The 22,681-nt window shown below is 32.8% G+C and overlaps 1 protein-coding gene across 1 annotated transcript in view; it reads left to right on the plus strand.

The window, feature by feature from the left end:
* Positions 1-22,681, plus strand: part of LOC128989012 (potassium voltage-gated channel subfamily H member 2-like) — a 412,396-nt gene that overhangs the window by 130,400 nt on the left and 259,315 nt on the right. Inside the window, exon 4 of the mRNA XM_054410865.1 lies at positions 16,934-17,096. Coding sequence (XP_054266840.1) covers positions 16,934-17,096 — 163 coding nt within the window. The remainder of the gene's footprint in view (positions 1-16,933; positions 17,097-22,681) is intronic.

A 22,681-nucleotide genomic window follows, 5' to 3' on the forward strand; every position in this document is an offset into this window, starting at 1 on the left:
TTAACATTACTACGTCTTCCTTTTCTCCTTTTTCCTCCACCAAAAGCTGTTTTTCCTTTCATTGCTGCCGCTACTGCTAACGCTGCTGCTTTCTCTCCAATACTACTATCACTTGCTTTTACACGTTGCCAAGCTTTCTCAGCAAGTATTTTGTCTGCTACTGATCGGTCTTTTAAATTACCAAATTTTGAATACGCTATATCGTGTTCTTTACAAGCTTGATCGAGCTTATTTATTCCCGGATCTCCTCTAGCAAGGCGTTTTTTTAATTTTGTTCCAGGACCACAGTACTGATAACCACCAATTAAATGCAATTCCACAGGCAGTAAATCAATCGCTTTGTTGACTAATGCTCCAACTGGTTTAGTCAATATAGAAAGTGCCGTCGATGTTATTCCCCTTCCTCTCTTGAAGGTCTCTCGATTGCGAATGGCACGGTTGTTGTATAACATTTGTTTTTATAGTAAAATCACAAATGAAGAGTGCACTCTATAAATATGTTTCAACGAATGACTAATAAATAGTTTTTCCTTTTAATTTATACGATTTGTTTAATAAACACTGGTAATTGTATATGAAAGCTCCTTACGCAAAAAATACAGTGTAGTAACACAACAAATACTTCTTTGTAATTTTAATAAATATATAGCATTTATTAGTATTAATCAATTATCCCTCGATTGCGCAGTTCATCAACCAAAGCTACCCATTCGTTTTCTAAACCTGAATGACCAGCTTCAATAGCTTCACGTATCAATTTCATTCTATCGATTAATTTGTTTGCATTGTTGTAATATATTACGTTAGTGTTGGAGCAGTCTTTAAATAGTCCTTCTCCAGAATAAGTTGATATATCATCTTTCCTTTTTCTCTTATGAATTGTATCAATGTCGATTGATGAGATTGCCCTTCTTTTAACTCTTCTGACTTGTGACGGGAATAGTTCTGATATGATAGTTGTGTATTTAACAGATTGGTTTCTATGTATTGGTAAATTTGAGTTGTAACCTTTTCTATGAAGGTTTGTTTTAGCACAAATGTTTTTAAATAAAACTAAATCTTTTTTATTATATTTACCAGGCTTGTTTTTAAATATAAGTTCGAATAAACCAGGTGTCCCCTTATATTTTTTGTTTCCTACGTGTATAACATCATTTTCATCAATGTCTAGCTTACTATTTCCAATCATTAGCCCGTTGTCTTCAAGTCTAGCACCATAAACATGGTATTTTCTGTTAGCATTTGTAGAATGTAACATTTTTAATAAGTACTTCCTTCCAAGCACAGATTTTGAAGTTATATCTTCTCCCAATTTACTTATTTCAGATGGATTAATATCCGCATTCTTAATACTTTCATATTCTTGAGGAATTTCCAAAGTTTTGTCCCCTTCTCTGGAATCTTGATCTGATTCATCAGTCTCCTCAGCGTCCTCAAATTCTTCTGAATCTTCGTAGTCATTATAGGTCGTTAATGGTTCTAAACCATCTTGTACTTCTGATTTCGATACAGGTAGTAACATTTCACTATCTGTAGGTTGAATTGATTTAGAAAACGTGTGTGACAGGTCTTTTATGGGTTCAATAATAGGTTTAAATGTTGTTTCTAAATACCTATCTCTTTCACTTATACCCATTCTTAGAGCCCTGTTTTTTCTTCTAATGGAATCACTTAATGTTTTTATTTCCTTTACAAGCTTTTCTTGGCTACCCATGTTCTCATCATGAAATTCAATCTACTAATAGATAAAATGTGTTACTGCTGGTGCTTTATAACGAACCTATCAAACCCTATTCGGTATCGCCCGTTTTTAATACTTTCATCCTTATCAATTACAACAAATCCATATTTTTCATCCCAAGCCTTACAACATATTTTTTTAAACATTTCAAATGACATATCAACACCAACATGGTCATTATATATATGTTTTAAATTCATCTCATCTTGTTTAAAAATTATAATTACATTTGCATTATCCCTTATTAATTGTTTTGGAATTTTGCTATATGTTTGACCAATATATATACAGTCTATACTGTTGTGTCTCCCCATGGAAAAATAGTTTCTTATCGTGTCATGGTTTTCACATGACACATCATCGAATATGAATACTGAATGAGGTTTAGCTTCACCAGGTTGTAGTATTTCACTGCTTGCATCGAATTTAAATAAAGATACCTCTTTAACGTCCGATATTATTTTATCTAGTAGCTGGTATTTAGGTTGAGCCAATGATTTGGAAAATATATACACATTATTAAACCGCAAACCATGTGGGTTTGTTAACAAGTTAAATACAACATTAGTTTTCCCACAATTGGACGGTCCACTTACTATAGACCTTACACTGTCTGGTAATAATTTACCATGTTTACCTTCTTTGAGTTTTACATTATCCACAGTTAAATTGTCTATATTTTCAATTTCAAAAGAATATCCATTGTGTATAATGTCCATGACATCACTCTGTGAAGGTTGTTTCATAAATGACGTTTTTTATATAATATTTTCTTTAGACACCCAAGAGTCTTCACTTTTATCAAAACCAAGCCAACGAACCAAAACCTTATCTTTTTTACGTTTTAAAACTTTTTCAACAAGGTAAATATTTCCTGTAGAAGATTTTAACATCTCATGACCATAAAAACCTCCATGTAAAATTTGGCCTTTATTGTCCTTCAAAATATATGTTTCTGGGTACGTTGGTTGCACTCTATAAACAGTGAAAACTTCGTTCGTCCAGTTAGGTAGGTATTTCTTACTAAATATCCCCTTATATTTACTTATACGGACTTTGTCACCTTCAACAAATTTATGTGGTAAAATCTTTTCAACCTTTGGACGTGTGCTTCTTTTAATGTTGTTCAAAACTTGTTCTGAATTATTTTCATTTACTTCACTTGGGGTCATACCTATCGTTCTGTGAAACCTATTGTTGTAGTTGTTCAACAATTTTCCAAGAATATCAATCCACACGTAAGAACCTCTATTTGAAAATTCCTTAAACAAATCTCCTTTTATCGTTCTATTAAATCTTTCGATAATTGCGGCCTTTTTTTCAGATTTTGTTGAATAATGATTTATATTATATTTTTTCATTAACACTGAAAAGTCCTTATTGAAATATTCTTTTCCATCGTCAGTTTGCAAATGTTTGATAACGTTATTATCCCTCTGGATAACAGTCTCCATAGCCTTGGTCACACTTTTTCCGGTTTTATCCTTCAAAGGCATGGCATCAGCAACTTTTGTGAAGCAGTTTATCACGGTCAGTATATATTTAAATCCCTTGTTAAATTTACTGTAAGGTATCATTTCAATTAGATCTGCTTGGTATAAGTCATTAATTCCTTTTAGAACTGTATTCCTCCTTGGAAAGTTTTTCCTTCAGGTTTATGAATTTCAGATACAATTTGCCATTTAGAAACCATATTCAATCATAACATCCGTCGTACGGCTCAGTCGGAGTAATGGATATCTCTGATATTTATCAATTATTTATATTGGTCAAGGTCATTTTAAAATGTGTAAAAAAGAGGGGGGGGGGAATAAACCCCCCCCCCCCTCTTCTTTACGGGGAGGATATTGGGACAGAGAAATGTGATATATAGGATAAGCTAAGAAACAGCTTGGATTTATTAGGTTAATTAGTTACGATTGAATAATGTCCAAAAGGAAGTGTGTCAATACCATTTTCCAGTATGTATCTTTTGTTATCATTGGATGTTATTGCAATCTTCTCTTGCACAATCGTATATAGTCTATGGTTGAAGCTTCTAATGGTTTTGAAAGTTGCAATATGAACTTGGTTTTCAAATAAACACTTTTTAAAATGTTCAAACTTGAGTTTCTTCTTCAAATATGAACTTTTAATTCCTTTCGCCTTTTTTATTACACCAATATCGCTGTCGGTGCTTTCAGTGTATAATTTTAATGAGTATAGTTTTGACATTAGTGCTACTACTTCTTCTAATGGGATTCCGTTTGTTTCGTCTTTAAATTTTCCTAACACCTTTTTGTGTTTACCATTGTCATAGTTAGGGTGATCTACCGGGTAGTCGGAAAAGTCGAAATCGTCTTTATACATAAATGTTCGTAAATCTTCATACATATCATGAGTTTTGATCCAATAAAGATATGCGTCGGTATCCATATATATAATTCCAATATTGTCTCTTCCGTAAAATGAAACCATCTTGTTATAATGAAAGTCGTACATGTGTGTTTTTGAAATGTCAAGTATACACATACCAACATACATAGGTCTATCCATTTTAATAGTAGTTTTGTCCATTGACACACAAACAAGATTTTCATTTATGATAATAGATGATTTAAAATTTGGTTGTCTTACAAGTTTTTCTACCTTTTTGGGATCCGACACTAACTTAACATTTTTATGTTTTCTTTTATTTTCTAGGGTCTTTCCAAATATTGCATTATTCATCAGCTTAAAAAAGTCTTTTTGGAAAGCCGATGATGCTGCAGCTCTTCTTTTTGTGTTTGAGTCAATGTATGTTTTTAACCAACATGATTGATTAAACTGTAAAACACGGTGAACCTTTTTTAATTTTAGACCAAGTTCGATGGCTTGTTGGACAACCCAAAAATGGGCAACATAGCGTTCCTTGTCGTTAAGCGTCATCATCAGCTTAGGATGTTTTCCGTCTGGTGGTATTTCAGATTTAGCTAATAGAGGTAAATCATAGTGATGATCATGAAGTGTGGATGGGTATTCAAAATCACACTCCATTATGAATCCGGTGTCTCCATTTTTTGGGATACTTGTTACATCACCTAATAATATTGGATCAATCCATTGAAAATTACCATATGGAAGTGGGTTTGACATTGCCCACCCATATAAGTTATTGGCGTCAAAATACCCTAAATAAACTGATGGGTCCTCCTTCTTGAAGTTTGGAATGTGTTTATTATTTGCTTTGACATGCCTTGTTACACTCTGGGTAAGTCCCCCACGGATACTAGATTCAATCATAAGCACCATATCAATGTCTGTTAACAGCTGTAATGTACATTTTGTTTCTTTTAACATAGCTTGCCAAGCTAATCCAGGCGAGGTGTATGAATGTAGAGGGTCTAATCCGTAGGCCGCTATACAGGTGTTACGGAATTCCTCCATTATATCACAAAGAAGTGTTACATCTAACTTCACATAAAAGTCACTATACTCGCCTAAGGTGTTCATGTTTAACTCACTCCATACCCGACAAGCATGTTGATAGTCTTCAGGGTCAATATTAGAATCATTTAACTGACTGTAAAATGCCTCAATGGGTGGTAGTGAGGTCTCGTTAAATCTTTCAGGATTATCAATATAATCATAAGGGTACACTCCTTTACGAAGAACCAAATCCATGTGATCAGATGCGACAATCTTTTGAGTTTCAATAAAATGTTCTCTTTGCAAATTAGCTGTCAATTTCTCTAAACTAGAAGCCATGAATCTGAAAGAGTCTACAAACCTTAATTTTATTTTACCCACTTTTTTCGAAAAACTAATAAATTTCTCCGTACTTGTAGCTAAAACATCAATCGCCCCTTTGTCTCTACCTAATTCAGGAATTATGAAATGAGAGTCATATCCACTTAAATTGTGGAACACTATTGGGATAAACTTTGGTAATTTAAAATTAATGTTACAACTGTTGCAAGCAGGGCCTTTGTAAAAACCAGTCAGGTGATCATGATCCCGAACACGCCTGTTGTCTTCTGTAAAACTACAGTCACAAAGGTAACATCTATCCGCACTTTCATGGAATGTCAATTCATCATGTGTAAGATTAATCATTGGAACTACATAACTATACAGTTTTTCCACCTTATTAGCTATATCATAAAGGTTATCTACAAATGACTTAGCAGCATTTTCACCGCGATATACAAGTGGTTGGGTTGTCAACCCGTACTGACGTAAATGATCTTCATCCAAAGTTGATTTAAGCATTAAACAAAAGCTGTTTGGTTCATGAAATTGAATTTTTTTAATTTTGCTTTGATCACACTCATCTAAAACTAAAGGAACTAACGATGACTCAAAGTCTGCATATATAACAATTGGTATTCTATATTGTTGAGCCGTTTTGTTGAATTTAATAAAAGCTCTATTAGGGTGAGGTAATTTAACCCTTACTTCGTCCTTACTATTGCAGAGACGTTGGTGGTCAAGTAACCATTCCTTACCCCCCAAATGAAATGGTTTGGCAGCGTAGCAAAAACACCGTTTGCAAATGGTGAGACTCATCTTCCTTTTGGATAACTGTCTTGATAAAAGTGCGTAAAAGTTTTTTATGTAAACATAATGTGAGATTTTACCATTTGTAAGAAGTAAAAGATCTGTATGGTCTCTACGTTCATGAGATGTAATCTGAATAGGAAACACATTATTAGACTCATCCAATCCATACACATTAACGGATGAATTAAGATTTTGTTTTTCGAATTTCTTGATATCTTTTAAAGACACTGGGTAAACCAAACCTGTAAAATTATATTTATGAGCCACTTCACTATAATAACGGCTTGGTCTATAGGCGTGCCTGTCTTCAACAAACTTTGCTAAAACAGCATACTTAAAACACTCATTGTCTTCATTTTGAACATTTATGCAAGTTCTTGTATTAGCAATCTTTTTGGGCAGTGGGATGAAACTACTACCTCTATCACCATACCCATGTTTATGTACACGTATATCTAAGCTGTCTACGCTTAACAAAGACCACCCAGATCCTCTTCCTTCATGTTCAGATATTTTAACAACAATTTCTTCCAAGCAACTGTCGACTTCAGCCTCCAGATCAGTGGTTACCATGATGGATTTATTTCGTGTTATAAACCCCCGAGGGGACACCTCATTTTGTACATTTGTAAATCTAGTGTCCAAGAGCAAGCCAAATTTGATAAAATTAAGTCTGGTTAGTTCCTGTTGTAGTGTTTTTATGATAAGGGGTTTAGCTTTTAAAATAAAATCTGACAAATCATAATTTGTATTAGAAATTTTGAAATGGTTTACTATGGCTTTAGGAAATGCTTGGGCTAATATTTCTACTGATAATTGTTGGTTTGGTGGTGCATACTGTATAACTGTTGGTCTGTTCTGTTGTAAGAAGGGGTCTTCAATCAAATCTTCATATTCCATAGGTGTTGAAGATTCATTAGACATATGTAATAGTTCATTATGAATATTGAGGAGAAATTCATCCTCAAAAGACTCATGACAATTTTCACATTGATACATTTTCGTAGTTTAAGACACTACTAAGGAAACTAGCTACATTACACACTGCATGGTTGTGTTCATAGGAATGATATCAGTTGCGTGCGTGACTTATATATATAACACAGTGTATAACCCCCCACTCTATTTATTCAATAAGGGGGAGGGGATTAGACCCCAACCCTTTCCACCAATGGCATAAGTATTTTATGGTGGTGGTGGGGGTCGTGGGCGGGATTTTATAATAACGCAGGAAGCAGCATTATAGCTTACATATTCGCAATGCCTCCTACGGACCACACGAACCTTACTGGAGTAGAGCCTCGAATCTGGGAGACTGATTTTGATGAAGCACAAAATGAAAGTGATACAGAAAACGACGAGGACTTGCAAGAGATGCTAGAGGAAGAACAACTGGACGAGGATGTGAACAACGAACAAGGTCAACCCACACCGAACAATGAATTTCATTCGGACTACTGTGAAACACCAAAGATTCCAGTTCAAGCAGATGAAGTTGAAAATGGAGAAAATAAACTTTGTCGAGTATTACAGTTTTGTGGCAATGTTCGAAGAAGATTATCCTTTAGTTCAGAGAGTGAATCTGAAAATATGTAGCTTTTTACCATTTTTTAAAAACTCTTCAGTTTAACCTTGACCTAATTGTTGGACACAGTTAATCAAGCTAATAGCATCATTACATATTACATCTTAGCAATTTTTAAGTCATGGTGACGTAGCAGAACAAACTATTTGCAATGTTAAAAACATAAAATTCTGGTATATTTATTCCTATTCTTGCTACAAAACGAATGTAGACAAAGTATTATGGCTACTAATAATTTATATATTCATTGGCTATGTCTAATAAAATTCAACACTACTTAAGTATAAATTTGACAACAACTAAAAAGTTTTGTGGTAATTTTCGAAGAAGTTTATCCTTTAGTTCAGAGAGTGAATCAGAAGATATGTAGCTGATTTTATTATTTTTTAAAAACTCTTCAGTTTAACCTTGACCTAATTGTTGGACAAAGTTATTAAGCTAATAAAATTTCCGCAACTGTATTGATCATAAAAACGATACATCTTTACGTCTTAGTAATTTGCAATATTAAAAATGGATCAGTAGGGGTTTTAATAAGAAAAACCAAACATAGAAACTTCTATCATATTTATTTCCATACTAAAAAACGAATGGTAACAAAGTATTATGGTTGCTAACCATTTATATGTTTGTTTTCTATGTCTTGTAAAGTTCAACACTACTTAAGTATAAAATGTACAACTACTATTCAAGTAAACCTGTTAACAAAGATGAAATGTAAAGGAATTAACCTTAAACAGTTAATGCAAATAAATTTTGTGTTTGTATGCCTAGATGCCTTTGAGGATTATGAAAATATATTGAGTTATATCATAAAGTGTTACACTTAATTTATACACAATGGCAATGAAGATCTTTTTGCAAAACACGAGATAAACATAATATATCTTTTAAATGTCCTTAGAATAGTTAATTTTACAATATAGAAAAATGTTGATGTAATATTGGACAACTTGAACAATCAATATGTTTTCTAAAATAACTTTATCAAAATATTATACATGAAACTTTGCGAACACATTGTTAGGATATAACAAATTTGTTTCTAATGTTTTATGAATAAATTAGATGGAAATCTCTGATTAAAATAATCTATTTCTAAAATCTCAAGGTCACTCTTTAAATGCAAAAATTGGGAACGCATTTGTTAGGCTATAACAAATGCGTTCCCAATTTTTGCATACTAAAGGAGAATTTAGAGGATAATTAAGATCAATTTGAAACTAAACCAATTTATAATGTTACAGATGCCCATCCCGAAGACCGATCACGAATTATGTAGTATCGGTGGGTTGTATTCGGGATGGTCATGCCTCTGGGTAATTTAAGTCGGAACCTGTCATTTCCTTCTCTTAAAATGACTTCACCGTTTGGTGTCATCAAAAGAATTTCGAATTTACGATTTTTGGGTAGCCTATCAATTCTGGTTTTTTTAGCTTGAATTTGTGGTGGACGACAGGGTCGAGCAAAGCCTGACGTTCGTGGTTGGCTAGGCAAAATCTTGTCTATCACAACAACACGTGAGGTGCTCGGTGTTGGATCAGATGTACAAGATTTTTCCTGAGCCTGGCTTTTGACGATTATTGATGGTCTTTCAAATGACTGAGGATTGGTAGCGACAGGTTTGCTGCTAATAATTTTAGGTTGAGTGGGTACCATCCTGCTTTTCCCCTTAGTGTGGAGGCTGCACACATTAGCATCAGAAAAGCAGGACTTTTCACAACGCTCACCTTTTTTCACCCCTTTTTGGAAAATATAAGAACATTGTGGCTTGGGCTTAAATGCAGCTCGTCTTTTGGCCATGAGTTTTACCAATTTTTCAGAAGGGTTTGAATGGGGGGGAAGGGATTCTTTTGAGGATTCAGTTTTAGTAAAGAGTTTTCTAACAACGGTGGGTGCAGCAGGGAGGGATTTGGGTGGGGGGTTTGGAATGGTAATTTCAGGAGAATCTATGTCAGGCATTTGGTTCGAGGAGGAATTTAAATTAGGAAGAGTTAGGCTATGTGGTTGAGGTTTTGGAGATGGCTTACGTTTGGGAGTGGATGGCTTTTCTGGAGATTTAATAGGAGATAGCAAGGAGAGAATTATGGGAGAGAGAAGCATGGATAGAGGGGACTTAATTGTTTGATTTTTGGGCGATGACGTAGAAGAAGAGGACGAGGACGATGAAGAAGACGAGGAAGATGATGACGAAGAAGAAGAAGAGGAAGACGATGAATCAGACCGTTTCTTCGACGAAGTGTTACCAGAAGAAGGTTTCTTCAATCTATCTTCAAACAAAGCAGAAGAAGATCCTGGCTGCGAAAGAGTCTTGGCGGCAAGGGAAGATTGAGTTGATATTGTAGTTGTTTTCTTTGCATCGTCAGACAAAGCAGATGAAGAGGATCCCGGCTGCGACAGAGTCTTGCCTGGCTGCGAAAGAGTCTTGGCGGCAGATGAAGAGGATCCCGGCTGCGACAGAGTCTTGTTGACCAGGGTTTCAGAAGGAGTTGATGATTTCATCTTCTTAACACCTCCAGTCAACGCCTCCTGAAGTTTAGATCTCTTCATGCCTGCCACTGGCTTCATTGGCTTGGTAGTCTTTCTTAAGCAGGGGTCCATGGCTTTTCTGCAGGCTGGCAACAGAATGATGTTATTAACCAATATGCTCTCTCATTTATACCCACCCTAAGTGGTGGGGGATATAGATAGACAGAGTGGGGGAAGATTTGAGTGTGGTAAAGAGGTGGGGGAATAAGTACATCTAAAAGGAGGAGTTGCATGTGGGCAGAGAAACTATTTTAAAGATAAAGTTTCAAACAACCAATAATACAAGTAGGTCAAGGTCATTAGTTATTTAAAAAAAAACATGCAAAGATTCAAACCACTAACACCAAGTCACAACTACTAAAGCAAATTATCTAGCAAGAAAGACTAAACAGTACATGCATGAAGAACTTTTAGACATATAACATAGGCAAGGGCTTGAAAGGAGCAGCTTGGGTTTACCATTGCTGTATGTTAAGGAAGGGTAGAAATGGGACTTGGTTTGACCACTGTCGCATGTTCAGGAAGGATTTAAATACAACTTGGTTTGACCACTGTTGTATGTAAAGGATGGATAGAAATGCAACTTGGTTTGACCACTGTCGCATGTTCAGGAAGGATTTAAATACAACTTGGTTTGACCACTGTTGTATGTAAAGGATGGATAGAAATGCAACTTGGTTTGACCACTGTCGCATGTTCAGGAAGGATTTAAATACAACTTGGTTTGACCACTGTTGTATGTAAAGGATGGATAGAAATGCAACTTGGTTTGACCACTGTCGCATGTTCAGGAAGGATTTAAATACAACTTGGTTTGACCACTGTTGTATGTAAAGGATGGATAGAAATGCAACTTGGTTTGACCACTGTCGCATGTTCAGGAAGGATTTAAATACAACTTGGTTTGACCACTGTTGTATGTAAAGGATGGATAGAAATGCAACTTGGTTTGACCACTGTCGCATGTTCAGGAAGGATTTAAATACAACTTGGTTTGACCACTGTTGTATGTAAAGGATGGATAGAAATGCAACTTGGTTTGACCACTGTCGCATGTTCAGGAAGGATTTAAATACAACTTGGTTTGACCACTGTTGTATGTAAAGGATGGATAGAAATGCAACTTGGTTTGACCACTGTCGCATGTTCAGGAAGGATTTAAATACAACTTGGTTTGACCACTGTTGTATGTAAAGGATGGATAGAAATGCAACTTGGTTTGACCACTGTCGCATGATAAAGATTCATTCAAACCCTAGATAGACAAGGGTTTGAAAGGAGACAGAACATGATGTGTACCGTGCGAGTACACAAGATGTAGTGAGGTTTGAAAGAGATTCAACTAGTTTTGTGCGCTCTGGTGGGGGGTTGGACTAAGTGGAGGCGTGGTCTACTCAGCCAATCACAGGACAGGTAGCGTAGTGGGGACGGGGCTTGCTGGAGGCGTGGTCTACCCACCCAATCAAAGGATATGAGGTGTAGTGGGGGACTAGCAAGAGCAGCCATTAATTATTAATATTTATTTTGATATTAATATTATTTGAAAGATAGCGGAATAGCCGTTTTAATAATCCAAAACAAGATACGTGATTTTATAATACTTATGGAGATGCAAATTACAATTTAAAATATATTTTTTGGCTTAAGAATGTTCAATAATACAAGAAACAATAAGAACGAGATATGAAGTAAATTAAATTATTAACCGAGCTAAGTAAAATAAACACATAACAATCGTAGCATTTTACAAATACTATTAACTAAAATATATTTAGTTGTACATGTATTTTTTAAGGAAAGATTACAAAGAGATAGAAACCATCTGAACTATGCGTAAACTAAGATTTTTCAAATAATTACCTGTAGTAAATCAGGAATACTCCGTGTTTCAAGTAAAGCTGCGTTAGTTAACTCTAGAAGAAAAAAAAACACATTAAGCAATTAAGTATTAGAACCATTTTATATGTTTATTTTGAGAAGAACAAATCATATGTTAAGAAAATCGTATAAAAAACAACCAATTTAATCGAGCTATATTTTAATAAAGTCAGCAACTGACTATGAGAAGTACCTTGATTAATATTATAATTTAAGAGCATAACAAAAAGTGAAACAATTCATGTACGTGAGAAAGCAATTTGAGATAAAAGAACAAAGAATAATTTAATATAAATACTATTAACTAAAATATATTTAGTTGTACATGTATTTTTTAAGGAAAGATTACAAAGAGATAGAAACCATCTGAACTATGCGTAAACTAAGATTTTTCAAATAATTACCTGTAGTAAATCAGGAATACTCCGTGTTTCAAGTAAAGCTGCGTTAGTTAACTCTAGAAGAAAAAAAAACACATTAAGCAATTAAGTATTAGAACCATTTTATATGTTTATTTTGAGAAGAACAAATCATATGTTAAGAAAATCGTATAAAAAACAACCAATTTAATCGAGCTATATTTTAATAAAGTCAGCAACTGACTATGAGAAGTACCTTGATTAATATTATAATTTAAGAGCGTAACAAAAAGTGAAACAATTCATGTACGTGAGAAAGCAATTTGAGATAAAAGAACAAAGAATAATTTAATATAAATACTATTAACTAAAATATATTTAGTTGTACATGTATTTTTTAAGGAAAGATTACAAAGAGATAGAAACCATCTGAACTATGCGTAAACTAAGATTTTTCAAATAATTACCTGTAGTAAATCAGGAATACTCCGTGTTTCAAGTAAAGCTGCGTTAGTTAACTCTAGAAGAAAAAAAAACACATTAAGCAATTAAGTATTAGAACCATTTTATATGTTTATTTTGAGAAGAACAAGTCATATGTTAAGAAAATCGTATAAAAAACAACCAATTTAATCGAGCTATATTTTAATAAAGTCGCCAACTGACTATGAGAAGTACCTTGATTAATATTATAATTTAAGAGCGTAACAAAAAGTGAGTCAATTCATGTACGTGAGAAAGCAATTTGAGATAAAAGAACAAAGAATAATTTAATATAAATACTATTAACTAAAATATATTTAGTTGTACATGTATTTTTTAAGGAAAGATTACAAAGAGATAGAAACCATCTGAACTATGCGTAAACTAAGATTTTTCAAATAATTACCTGTAGTAAATCAGGAATACTCCGTGTTTCAAGTAAAGCTGCGTTAGTTAACTCTAGAAGAAAAAAAAACACATTAAGCAATTAAGTATTAGAACCATTTTATATGTTTATTTTGAGAAGAACAAGTCATATGTTAAGAAAATCGTATAAAAAACAACCAATTTAATCGAGCTATATTTTAATAAAGTCGCCAACTGACTATGAGAAGTACCTTGATTAATATTATAATTTAAGAGCGTAACAAAAAGTGAGTCAATTCATGTACGTGAGAAAGCAATTTGAGATAAAAGAACAAAGAATAATTTAATATAAAAATTGTTAAGTAAAATATATAGTTTTCTATTATGATTATTAGAATGTGAAGAAATTTTTACGTATGTCAATAAAGCAATCCTCAATAAAAAACAAAGTATAATTTTAGGCAATCACATTTTACCTTTTATAATCCAAACAAGTTAATAATTAATGTATTAGAGTCATATTTAGATATCTCGTTTTGTGAAGAACAATTTATACGTTTATACATTGTTAGTTAAGGAAATCGGTAAACATTTTTTCAATCTTAAAAATGTTTAGTTATTCAGTTTAATCAGTCCATATTTTAACAAATACAAAAACAACAAAAGGTAATTAATATTATCATTAGGACTACAACAAAATATGAGGTGAACTTGAATAAACATACATTTATTTTGGCAAGGACAATGTACATTATAAGATATTTTTTTATCCTAAATCATTTATTTTTTATTATAATATAATGATTTGAGGTAAATGATATAGTTTTTTGTTTGTATATATCACAAGAAAGATTATTTGCGGTTTACATAACATCTGTTACAAAATGTGAGACATTAAATACGTATAGTGATTTAGCGATATTGGAATACCAATTTTCTTAAAAACATAAAACCATTGACTATACACAGAATAGACTTCCCAAGTAATGTAAAAATTTGAAGCAAAAAAGAAACGTAGTGCAATCTGTTAAGTGATAAATCAATCAGCTGTTTGCTATGTACTGCATTAGTTTTAATTAATAGTCAACAAAATACACTAGTAAACTCTAGTGAGATTGGCCTCAAATTTTTATATCACGTGAAAAGACTAAAAACTCACTGCCAATACCTAAACTATTTCTAATCGAAAGCCGTTTTATTCTGTAGAAAATTATTATAAAATAGGCGGTAAAAATGGTTGTAACGTATATTGTTGTATTCATACAGCAAAAGAATTTTTGAGTTAAGATAAGTGTTTTGTAAGTGCAGATTTACCGAAATATTTATTTATAGTCTTGTAAAGTTTTCATATAATTAGGATTATATTTGAAAGATAAGTTAGTTTCGTTTTTATACTATGAGAAAGGTTGTATTTAAATGATTAGACAAAATAGTGGTAGGATCTTTTATACAAATAGTTGAGCTAATTTAAGTAATGATTAAGGAATGAGCTTCTTATAAATAAATAGTAAAAGCTAATATATATTAGGATACTATATGTATATGACAAGAAAAATTAATTACCTGTATATTTAGGGAATATTCCACAAATCACAATGGGACGACGTGTATCACAAACTGGAAACACTTAAACTTAAAATACAACAGGGAAATATAATTAAAACTCTGGAAATTACAAAATGTGACAGGATAAAATTGCTTGACACAAAGCAGTACGCAATACGAATGAAGCGTGTCTAGTTTGCGCGACAAACAACAATCTTGAACACAATGCAGAAACAATAATAGGTTAACTTACCTCCTACATAGATAAAATAATCCATTAACAAAAAGCCGTAACACCGCTAAGCGTAATCAGTGACGCTAGAAAAAGTAAAGCAATAACAGTTAATCACATGTCGGTCCCCCGCGAGAACGAGTAGGCCTAGTTATTTATAGGCACACACATGCGAACACTCACATCTGTTGTCGTTCCGTGAGAATCATCTCTCGGAAGATTGAAACGTCTCTGTGCAAACATTTAGAATTTCTGTAAACACTATATAAGTGTTAACAGAGTAAACTACAGATCATTTGACTCTTAGCTACCGTCAGGAAAACATGTCTGCAAGAAATTCAGCTCCTATTCAAGACCCCAAAATATCTTCAACATCGAATATCTCAAATAATAATATTCAAGAACAAAACACTCAAGAACAAAACACTCAAGAACAAAACGCAGTAGACGTAACTATGTCACCGATACAGAACTCACAAGTATCTAGTACCTCGTACTTTCTCCGCCCAGAGTTCGAAGATTATATGAGACAGCTAGTTGATGGATAGTTAAATGGAACAATACATATTTTTACAATCCAGTACATGGTATATTTGAAACATTAAAGCTGAACATTTAAAAAAACACATTCAGACAACCTTGACCTAATAACAATACCAACCAATCCACAACATACATCGCCAGAGTCGCTGCGTAATTCACGCTGCTCCACAATCACAAAATACTTACCAATTACCTAATTATGACGTCACGGGATCACCCCCGTGTTTTATACTACTTATATGTGGTTTGGTTTTAATATAATTTTGCAGGATCATGTACGAAATAAACACTGCACCTTAATGTAATGGTGTGGTTGGTAATTTAAAATAAATTAAATATCAAACTTTGATATGATGCTTAATAACCTTTTTGATTTCACTAGGCAAAATTATTGTCTTCCATCAATTAACTGATATCACAACTTTAATGGTAAAAAATGTACGTACTAAACACTTATCTGTTAATAGCATTTCCACGTTTAATACCATGAACATCAAAATCAGCGATTGGACAAGTTCGTTTTAGTAGGAACGAACAAGGCAGAAACAAGTTACGTCTAGATCAAGTATCCAACGCAATTATATGCATTGCTGCATAATGAATTTCGTTACTAAGGAATTTTATCAAACGTTTCTTCGTAATTTCTTTCAATTAATACATACAATTAATTATAATACATTCTAAAACAATACTCATTACCAATACTCATTCTAAAACATACACACGGTTATTCGTAACATATTGCATAAAACTTATTGTGTCCTTTCAATGGTTTTAAAGGGTGGTATTTGTTTTAGGCCCATGGACATTGAAATAATTAAACATAAGTTACCTTAGTATTATCATAGACTAACCAACGGTACTAGGCTACTCAGTTGTTTTCATTAAAATTAGCCTCTGGACCACACTTGGAGAATAAAAAGTTTAAAATAACTCTAGTTCCATGAAGTAAACCTTTTATTTTGTTTACGATCAACTGGATTACTTGACAGTACATTTTGTTACGTAAAGACATTTTTAAAGGTTATTTTTTGTCATAACCAATTTTATTCCAATGTATCGTTGAATACAAATATATTATAAATAATTTTGTTTCTCTCTGATTTGCTGTATCTATCTCAGTCTTCGTAACCACTTGGGACATGTTTCAGTTGACAGAGCACGTCAGTCGTTCCGGCAATCCCTCAGGATGCCTCGTATCCCGGGGAGAGGTCCTAGGGGACTCAGGTTCTCCCAGTCCCACACCCTGACGTCCCCGACAGCCGAGGAAGGGGATGAAGAGGACCCACTCAGGGTCCGCGCGTCCGAGCAACGGTTTGTACTCATTACATACAGTAGCTACTGCAGGTTTTGATAATAAAAAAAAACTATACGTTATATAACTATACTCTAACTATATATAACTAGTTTAATTGAGTTAGGCTTATCGACAGAGTGTAATAATGACAAATATCGGTTTTTGTCTCCGCCTTCAAATCAAGCATAATTGAAGGGGCAACTTATTTTACACAATAACACCATTTGTGATATTATAAACCACAGTAACAACAACACATCAACTTAGGGAGATGATATAATACAAAAGCACACTACTTAGGTGATTATTCAGTACATTATGTTTATCCAGTCTTTCAGTGTATGGACATATAAAGGATCATCATATTGGAGCCTCCAATAACATAACAACAGAGCAATATATTATACCTGTGATAATACGTTTTATATATTTTGGGGGACAATTTCATCATTTAAACCACTATTCGATTTTAAAATATGAGTATATAATTTGGCTGAAAAAGAAGAATTTTGTTTTTGAGGATAATGTATTCTCATCGTTGAAATAAAATTGTTTGGTAATCACACAGTAATCGGTTATGTAGATGAAATAATGAAGCCATGAGAACGTTAATCAACCAACTCCTGATAACACACAGTTTTAAAATCCCAGACTAATGATTTTTTAATGAAGTAACATGCTCGCTGAGTAGCTCTTATCTAAGTACTCCCTTAGGTCAAAAATATAAAGAGAACCCAAGAATGGTAGGATTGCCAAATCGCACATTATAGAGAAAATGTCAAGTCTATTAACACTATGTGTAGATTAGAAGATTATAGCCTAGAGATTTGGCACTCGATAGAAACACTTTTATTTGGACTTCTAGGCAGTCAAGTGAGGGATAAAAGTCAACCCCCAATTAAAGTCACACTTCGATTAAAGTATACTATAGCAATATAAAACTTACTAGGAATCATATTTTATTGTAGTGGTTGTTACTGCATGACATGGTATTGTTTCTCATTGTACAATATACGCATAGTATGATTTCGCTATTAAATGTATTTTCGTAAGGGTATGTATTTTGAGTTAAGCTAAGGGTAGATGCGTGCGCAGCCCCTAGAATGCCGCCACTTATATATCCTTAACGTCGCCACCGCCCCCGTGTTTTCCTCTTTCGGTCTGTCTGTTTGTTAACTTTTTCCGTTGTTATACGTTTAGTGATGTTGATTATTGAAGAACCAATCTTCGTGATATGCTCACAGATGGACCCTGGTGAAGTACATGTTTTTTTTTAATTTCTCTAATTTATCGTAAAATAGTTATTGTCATTCTTCGTGTGACTTCGGTTTGGGAAATGTATACTGTGAGGATTATTTCGCCAAACAACATTGGATATATATTTTTATCTAGAAATTTGATTATTTAACAAACTTGTCTACATTTGAAATGACTTAAATACAAAGAATGCCGTGTATCGCTCTACCATTCTTCAAAAACCCCAATCCGCTTCCCAATAAAAAGCTATTGTGTTATCTGTAGTTTGTGTTTTCCTATGTTGTTGTTTGAGATGAGACTTGGTTGGTGTAACATTTGAAAGGGTGTAAATAACCATCTTATTGAAACAGTTCTCTGTTTTTTTTTTATTCTACATTTCAATTCAACCCAAACAAATACATTATTTATTGTTCCTCCTAGCTATCTATATTTGACAACTGTAACTGTTTTCACAGAAAAGGAAAACCATGGTACAATTTTGTATTTTGAGTATAAAATATGGAAACAAATAAGATCAAATATAATATACTAAATATTTTTTCCATTTATTATAAGGATCTGTTGTAAATAATTGTTCTAATAGTTGATTTTGTCATTTTGTTTTTGTAAAAATATGATGAGCGTAAATTTATTTCGACTTCTTGGGATATTAAATTTTATTCAATGAAATATTTTCTTTCAATCGGTAAGAACTGGCCTTCCTGTTTGTATAATATACAATTTTTAACCATTAATGTTTTTGTTTGTTTGTTGTCGGTCATTGTTAGATATTTTTTGTATCAAGCCAAAAGAGTTCTATCTCGTTCAACAACTAATTTTTAATTATCTAATATGTTTTTCAAGGGTTTATTAGTTGAATAATTTATTGGGGATATATAAAGTAATTTTCTTTTTATTAATTTTTTCTTTATTAAGTTGTTGACCGTCTTGTCGAAGAGGTTAGCGTCCTCTTTTACCTTGCATTTTCCCGTCATGGGCCACAGAAAAATGTTTGACAAGGCAAAGCAATGCTTAATATTTAGCCATTATTTATAACTACGTTTCGGGTAATATTTATTTTTATTCTATTCTTGATCGTCAAGAATTCTGATAATCAATGAGTTAAAACTTGATTCGTAAGAGTTTACCTTCCGTATTACTTAACTTTATACTTGTACCTAAAGGGTTAAATACGTGGTTGCTAAAGCAAACTTTGGTTGTCTAAATAATTAACGGACTCAACCTAAGGGATCAGAGGTTGTCAAAAAGTCGAAAAACAACAAAAGATCCTCGACAAACATGTTTACGAAAAACACTGCGGACATCTGAACTGAATATCACGGTGCTGGTTTAAAGTGGAGGTCAAGACCATTCATCCGACTTAGGGATTACTTTTGCAACCAGGAATTAAACGTTTTGTATGATATTGTTCAAACTTGCCATTTTATTTTATCATTGAGTGATGAAATGTATTGATATAAAATGTCTGGTGGACTCTTTATAATTTCCTAGGAATGAATTGAAAAACTACTGTACATTATTTTAATCAAATACTGAGAGTCCATTATTATCTGTTACTCTTAATATCTTAAAGTTTTATTCAAAAGGCTATGTTAAATTGACTCTAATTTTACTCTATGATAAGCCAGTTAAAGTTCATTTAGAAGTGTTGTTTGTTAAGAAACAATAAACGCACAACACCGCATTACGAATAATAATGATTAAGTTGGTTAGACTGAGTTGATTCCAATCCCAAATACCAACAGAAAGTTGTTATTTTGATTTTTTATATATATAAGTTAATGGAAAAATAATCAAAAATATTTTTACCTACGACCGTTTTTTAAAGTAGCCATTTCAGTTAAGTTCTTAGAATTGAAAAGTTTCACTTAACTGCTGTTTACTTTCATAACAGCATAGTTTCATTTTATAACAGCATAGTTTTTCTCATTACAACACAGGTAACGGACCAATGAGGTTCAAGGATTGAGAGAACTAAGTAAAATAGTAATGTTTCGAACGTCAACTAATCAGCTGATCAGCTGATCAATTGGCAATTTCAATTGTTGATCCGACTTGTTCCTGTTGATACTCGCGTATTCTTAACCTAAGTTAGTGGAAGAAAAGAAGGTAGATTAAACTGATGTTAAATGTCAGTTAGTGAAAGCGAAGTTGACGAGATGGAAGTGATGAAACCCTCTTAACAAATTTTTCACCTAACTCGTTGTGGACCACATATTCGATGCTGAAATCTAACTGTATATTAACTGTTTCACTATATTATTCAGTCGTCCAAAATAATATGCAATATTTCCCTAATTGTACCTGATATTTATAGTAAGAATGCTGCTAGCAGAACCTATTCACTGAAAAAGGTAACGTATTATTTAACGAAGTTTTACAAACACGTAATTACATGAAATCAGCTGATTATACAATAAGTCGTTGCATCACTTTTAGTGGGAATGACAATAAACGAAAACATAACCTCTCTAAGAAGTTATGAGTTGTGATTGTTAGTAATTAAAAAACGGTCGTAGGTAAAGTAGTGTACGCAACTCGCGTTAACGCTACTATTACCGCTAGCGTTTGATAATTTTAAGCTTTTAATAATAATAAGCATTTAATTATTGCATTTTTTTACATAATTTTGTTTAATTGCACCATTGCACTTTACATAATAAAGAATTATCTTTAGTGAGTTTTATTCCCAACTACTCGTTCACAAATCAGAGCTTATTTGTATTATTTGAGCTATCGAGAATGAGTGAAAATGCAACTTAGCAGAATCCTTGTAACATACGTCAATGAGAACTTTGTAAATGTAACGTTTGAAACTGCGCTCAAATGTTGATGGTTATTGACAGGTTACATTCAAAAATAAGCCTTCAACAGAGTTTTTTTTGTAACAAGTACTCCATTTTCTTTTTATGGGTAGCCTATTATTTTCACGTTTCCTAATTGAAAATGTGACGTGGCTACATGAAAAACTGGATCTAAAATGTTAAAACAATAGAGCCAATATAAAAATAATATTCATTTTCTTATTGAAAAAGTATTATCTCCTGGTATGAAAAAGTAATAAGGTTTGTTTTAATAAAAAAAATAATTTATACTAGCATATAAAAACAGAAACATTGCGTAAAGATAAAACTGTAAGTAGTTTGAATATGGTACAATATGATGATGAGCTTTATAACATATAATTAGAAAAACAACCTTACATACATTTAATAACAAGTCAAATGTTTTAAAACGAACTATTTGGACATTTCCTATTCAATTAAATCATTATCATGTAAAATAAATAAATGTCTAATGATCGTGGATTCACTCAACTTTGTATTTGATTTACATATTCAGACATTCTTCATTGATGACGTAGGCTATGTGAAAACGTTATGTATTAGAGCATTAGAATGACTTAAAAATGTTAAGAGAGAATGCAAACTGGTTAAGGTTGAAGTAATTGAAACATATTGGTTTCAAAAGTAGGTATAAAGTAAATATTTTATTTCACCTAAGCCTTTTAAGCCAAAAATATTATTTTATTACATTTAGCGTAAGAATGAAAACCTTAACTCATAGTTAAACATCGTCTAAAGTACGTTAATTATTGATTTTGTTCGTAACATATAATGTACTTCCACGGGTTGTATTATATTTTCTTCTAAGAATGTTCTAACAGAAAGTCTGCCATTATTCAACTCGTATTTTTCTTCAATATCATGAGTCATGCCGACATGATAAATGGAGGCATCTTCCGGGTGCTGCTACGTCCATGCAGAGAAACTGTTAGTTGATTAGGGTAATCAGCAAGGCTTAACGTTGTACCAGGATTTAGCAGAGATAATTAAGTGGCCCCGTTTGTATTTTCGTTTAAAATACGTAAAAAAGAAATAAAATACTTATATAAACTATAAATAAATAATTCGTTAGGGCTTAAAATAAAAGATAATTTTTTTCTGTAACACCATTACACTATACAAAGTGTTGTACAATGACAGCTTGGTCTTAATTTGCCTGGCTTGGACAACTAAAATTGTGATATTTTAGCTATGTTTATGAGATCATTTTCATCTTAATTTCGTTTGATAAAATATGTTTAAAGCCAAATAAAAGTGTGCTTGAAAATAAAATAGTAAAACACATAAAAACTGCCATTTTTTGCAATTTTCTAATTTTGTTTACCTTTACAAGCAGTCTTCTTATTCCATTGTAAAATAAGTTGTATGTTTTTATGTTTGTTTGAAGTTGGTGACTTTTGAGCGCTTATATTGACTGAATGTTTTTTCGTGCTAGGGTGTTTTATGATTGAATATGATTAAATATGATTCGTGTTTTATTCTCCGGGTATTATAAAACT

Source organism: Macrosteles quadrilineatus, unplaced genomic scaffold, assembly GCF_028750875.1.
Source record: "Macrosteles quadrilineatus isolate MER2022 unplaced genomic scaffold, UCM_ALF_1.0 Scaffold_3__2_contigs__length_128488019, whole genome shotgun sequence".
NCBI classification, from domain to species: Eukaryota; Metazoa; Arthropoda; class Insecta; order Hemiptera; family Cicadellidae; genus Macrosteles; species Macrosteles quadrilineatus.